We start from the raw sequence: 5,701 nt of genomic DNA on the forward strand, positions 1-5,701 counted from the left end.
CCATTTTTACAGATCATTTTATAAGTTGATCCCTAAAAAAAAGAGGGATATATATCTCATGTGGACCACACCACATGAAAACAATAGTGATTGGATATCCACCATTAAAATCCTCCTAAGGCCCACTATACTGTTTATTTGACATCCAATCTGTTGATTAGGTCATACAGGCCCATATGAAGATAAAAAACAAAGATCAGCTTGATCCAAAACTTTTATGGCCCCCAAAATATTTTTAATGGTCGAACCTCATTCAACACTGTTTCCTGTAATGTGGTCCACTTGATATTTGGATATATCTCATTTTTGGATACGTGCCGTAAAATGATATGTAAAAATAGATGGACGGAATGGATGAAACAGATACATCACGGTGGGGGCCACATGACACCGACCACCAGCCATTGGCGTGTCAGGGGGAGTAGCCAATACGTCTCCAATATTCAAACACCTACGTACTACGTACATGTATGCCATGTGGAGGGTTTGACTGAAGCTGTTTTTTTTTTTTTTTTTGTTGCTTATCTGTCTTTATGCAAGCATGTGTTGTGGGGAATAAATAAATAAGAATACATCAGTTGAATGTTTTTATAAAAGAGGCAGCATTTCTGCAGCTCTATGGCATTGCCGTTTGAATACTCCGAAATTCCAAAAACCTTGTTTCTGTGAGAAGATGAAGTCCAGCTTCTTTCTCTTGGTAGTCTGTTTGGGAGCCCTTGCTGTTTGTAATGCAGGTGATCTGCGGAAGCACTTCTACAAGAAGAGCTGTCTTCTTGCTGAGGATATCGTGAAGAACATCACGCAGCGGCGAGTCGCTGCCAACTCAGCACTGCCGGCGAAGCTCTTGAGGCTGCATTTCCATGATTGCTTTGTTAGGGTAATGAAAATCTTTCCTTTTTTATACGTAGCATCGGTTGAAATCGCCACCGTCCATTGTCCTGTTGGATCCTGCGCGTGTAACAGCCATTGGATTGGGATTTGGACGGTTGTGGTATGGAGTGACAGTGAGGTTGTTTTATTTAGTTCTTGCTAACTAATGTTTGCATGTTTTTACCTACATATGCACATTCCATGCAATCTGAATCGTTCATCAGGTGGGCCCGTCGTGTTTGTGCCATTTCCTGCCCTCCAACACGCACATCATCGACTGGCGGTCCATACTTTATATGCGCACGTGACCCACATGATGACCACACTAGCCTGATTTCGGGCCATGGCACATACACGCGCGGTGGGTCCAACTCGACAAACGGCACACACCCAATACACACATGCTGCATTGGCACGTGCTGATGACCATTGCGGCGCCCTACGTCCACCTATCCATGCATGCATTCATACGTGTACGTACAGAGAAGTTACATGCATGCACGTGCATTAGCTACTTTTACTGGCAGTTATGCGGGTCATGTGTTTTGTAGGGATGCGATGCTTCGGTGTTACTGAATTCTACGGCGAATAACACAGCTGAGAAGGATGCAATTCCCAACCTTTCATTGGCGGGTTCTGATGTGATTGATGAAATAAAGACCCACTTGGAGAAGACATGCCCTGGAGTCGTTTCATGTGCAGATATTGTCGCTTTGAGTGCAAGGGATTCCGTTTCCTTTCAAGTGAGTTTCGATCACAGCTTGTTTTATCATCATTGGACGGTGGCGATGGGTGGGCTCACCAACTTCTTGGAAGGTGTTGGACCCACTCATCATCACTGATTTCGTCTGCCATCGTATGGTGGTTAAATGGGGGTCGTCGCTTGTGCAATGGATGTCTAGCCGTACATTCTTTGGACACTATTAACTATGGTACGATCACGATTGGATGGTGGGGATGGGTGGGGCCCACCATTTGTTGTAGAGGCAGCTTGTGCATTCGTTGATGATGTACAGTCACGATTGAATAGTGGTCATAGATGGGGCCCACCACTTGCCGAGAAGAGGTTTGTATACTAGTTACTAATATATACAATCACGATTACTATATACCTTCTCCATATGCCACCATTATCGGAGCAATCCCAACCATCTGGTAAGTGTAACTTAAACGTGGCGTGATTTTCAAACGTCCATTGAATGGTCACCAATCAGATGGTCCGGATTGCCCCAACTACCTTTTTGAAATGTGGCCCATCCGTGGTGGAATCCACCATCTGGACCACCCAATGGTGCCAACCACATGTGTGGTGGTGAAATGACAACCGCTCCCCCACGAGCACATGTGCGGTTCTCACGTGCTAAACTTGCAGTTCAACAGATCCATGTGGGATGTGCTGACCGGTAGGAGAGATGGAAATGTGTCACGTGCGTCGGAGGCCCTCGCCAACATACCTTCTCCTTTCTCCAACTTCACCACCCTCAAGCAAAACTTCGCCAACAAAGGTCTCAACGTCCATGATCTCGTCGTCCTATCAGGTACATGGATGGAGAGAATCTGAACCGTTCGTTGCTATCAGTCACACCGAATTTTTGCTACAAGTACCCTTGAGGATAGGTCTGTCAATGGGCCATGCATGAGTTGGAATATTACGCCCAAGGGACGGCCTGATTAAAAATTTAAGCCCTTCCATTAATCCGACCCAAGGGTATTTTCGTAATATTTCATACATGACGGGCCCACACCTGATGAACAGCCCCGTTCTTTGAAAAATGTGAGTAGCTGTGCTCGGGCTTAGGTTTTATTTTATGGGCCGAGCTTGAACAGAACTCCGCCCAGTGCTCCTTAAGGACCGTTCGATCTTGATCTGATGGTGGCCATAAGTGGGCCAAAGCTGAACTGGTTTCAAGTTATGCTCCCTGACCAAGTCCCGGTGACGGGTGGGTCCAGCGGGACCCACATGGCCTTAAAACCAAAAGATTAAATAGAAACAGGTTTACACTCAAAGATCAAAAAATTAATTAAGTTGGACAGTTAAGATTGTACAATTTGTGCGAGTGGTGCATTGTTTTTCACTGTGGATCATCCATTTTGAGTTGTACTGGATGAACGGCTCTGATCGCAAGGGTGCCCACATAAACAATCTTCATATGTAGCTATAAACACGTTTCAGTTATAGGAAGTTTTTCTGATATTAATGCATTAACCCAAGAACGAATATGGAATGTGGGTTTTGGTGGGTCCAGGTGCACATACAATTGGAGTGGGCCACTGCAATCTCTTCAGCAGAAGGCTCTACAACTTCACAGGGAAAGGGGATACTGACCCTTCTCTCAACTCAACCTATGCAGCTTTCTTGAAAACCAAATGCAAGAGTCTATCAGACACCACAACCACAGTAGAAATGGATCCTCAGAGCTCCCTCTCTTTCGACAGTAATTACTATGTGATCTTGAAGCAAAACAAAGGTCTATTCCAATCCGACGCTGCGCTTTTGAAGAACAAAGGTGCGGCCAAGACTGTTGATGAGCTGACCAGCTTGACTGATTTCTTCACCGAGTTCTCACAATCTATGAAGAGAATGGGAGCGATTGGAGTCCTCACGGGCAGTTCGGGAGAGATTAGGAAGAAATGTAGCAATGTTAACTCATCGTAAGAGTGATTTGAATGCGAGCCAATTGAAATTATCTTTCCAATGTTCTAAATTCATCCACAAATGTATGATTAAAAGCCATTTGCTTTTGAATAATATGAGATTCGTTCCGAATTGCTAGTGTGTTTCGCTCCGTCGGGGCCCACATGCTACCATAGTCCAATGATTTCATCTGTCCATGTTCTTGGTACTACCATAAATAAGCTATTGTCCAGTAATCACACTTCAGTAATGATCATATTGGCTCTTGACTTTTAGAGTTGAATGCAAGCCAATAGAAAGTTTTATTTCCAATATTCTAAATTTATCTAAACATGGTAATGAAGAGAAATTTAATTTCAAGTAGTGTAAGAGTAGTACAGGATCGCCAGCATATGTAGCTCCATTGCGGCTCACATACAGAGATGGTACGATTATTTTAACCGTTCATAATCTTAGTACTACCACAAGTAATCTATGGTCTAATAATCTAGCTCATTGATGATCTCGGACATAGATTTTTGGAGTTGAATTTGAGCCAAATTGAAACTTTTCTTTCCAATCTTCTAAATTGATCATCACATGGTGCTAATGGGAATCGTTCGTTTATTATAGTTTCAAACTACTGTGGCCCATGTGGTGGAGCATCTAGAATATAGACGGTTAAAACCATTGGACCATCTCAATATGACCCCCGATGAGCCTACATATTCTACGGATACTGAGCCGTGAAAAGCCAACCTATTTCGAAATGTAGATGTGTGTTCACGCTCTCCACGTGGGGCCGGCGGGCTCACACCATGGGTGTGGCGTGGCGTGAATATTGATGTTCCTTTGAATTTTAGATTGGTTGTAGTGTGGGCTCAAAATAGTGCATTTGGAAGACATGGAGTCGTTATTTGTCGATATAGGCTCATAATCTACGGTCGGATGGACCCATAGAATAGTCTTGGGTTGGGGAATCAAAGATTGCCAAATCAAGATGTTCTGGAATATGGTCTAAAGACAGATTCTAGATATGTACGTCGGTGATGAAGAAGAAAGGTTATGCATCCTTCTTTGCACACATTTATGTGTTGTCTCCATTTTACAGGATTTTAATATTTTTAGAGATTTTCAGAGTTCTAGATGGTCTTATTTAACTAACTAGTCAATTGGTGACAATATAAAAAACCAACTGCTAGTAAACTGTTGTTGTCAGATGTCTTAAATATGATTTTCACCGTTCGATGACATCGAGCAGGCTTTGAAGTCATCGAAGCCAGCTCGATGATATTGAGTATTTTTGGGATTTTCACTTTTAGTCGCTGGATAGTTTTCGTCATTCTTCGATGACATCGAAGGTTTTACATAATTTTTTTTTTGCGGAAACATAGATTTGCGATTTTTGATTCCGATTTTGTTTAGGTTTCTTTTTTTAAGCTATATAAAGGGATATATACGGGACTGGGAGGTATTCCAAGGCTTTCTAAAAGGGTTTTTGGGTTTTTAAAAGGGTTCTAGGGTTTCAAAGGGGTGGAGCAAGGTTGAGATTTGAGGATTGCTCAAGTTTGGTAAGTTCTTTCTCTTTGTAATTTCTTCTTTCATAGTGAAGATCTGTCGCTTTGTGTCGTGGTTTTTTTTCCGAAAATGTTTTCCACGTTAAATCTTTGTGTTCTCTTATGTTTTCTTGGTGCTTTTAGATTGCTATCCTAGATCCATCTCTGTGTGATTCCTCAGACCAATTCCCAACAAGTGATATTAGAGCAATCGTTGTGATAGATTTGAATTTGTAGGATTAGTATCAATGAGAAGTACTAGGTATGATATTGAGAAGTACTTAGGAAAAAATAACTTTGAGTTATGGAAGATCAAGATGATCAGCTTCTTAACCAAGCAAAGTGAGGATGGTGCTCTTGAGGAAAGAAAGTCTACCATGACTTATGATGATTGGAATTCTCTTGATAAGAAGGCCTTATCCTTGATCCGTTTATGTCTCACGGATGAGGTCCTCTATAATGTTTTGAGGGAGAAAAATGTAGCTAGTTTATGGACAAAGTTAGATGATATTTATGCTAAAAAAATTACTTAAAATCAGCTACACTTGAAGGTACAGTTGTTCACCTTCAGATTGACAGAGGGTGGAGATGTGGAGGCCCACATCAGTAATTTTAATAAATGGATTTGCAAATTGCTGAACATGGAGGAAGTGATCAAAGA

General features: G+C 42.1%; 1 protein-coding gene across 1 annotated transcript; it reads left to right on the forward strand.

Moving 5' to 3' along the window:
- Positions 1–581: 581 nt before the first annotated feature.
- LOC131231391 (peroxidase 24-like) lies at positions 582–3,533 on the forward strand. Its single transcript, XM_058227555.1, has 4 exons — positions 582–877; positions 1,422–1,613; positions 2,243–2,408; positions 3,117–3,533. Exons 1-4 carry the CDS (start codon positions 674–676, stop codon positions 3,524–3,526), a joined length of 972 nt encoding a protein of 323 aa, XP_058083538.1. The 5' UTR covers positions 582–673; the 3' UTR covers positions 3,527–3,533.
- The last annotated feature ends 2,168 nt before the right edge of the window (positions 3,534–5,701 follow it).

The sequence above is a fragment of the Magnolia sinica genome, chromosome 17 (genome assembly GCF_029962835.1).
Source record: "Magnolia sinica isolate HGM2019 chromosome 17, MsV1, whole genome shotgun sequence".
NCBI classification, from domain to species: domain Eukaryota; kingdom Viridiplantae; phylum Streptophyta; class Magnoliopsida; order Magnoliales; family Magnoliaceae; genus Magnolia; species Magnolia sinica.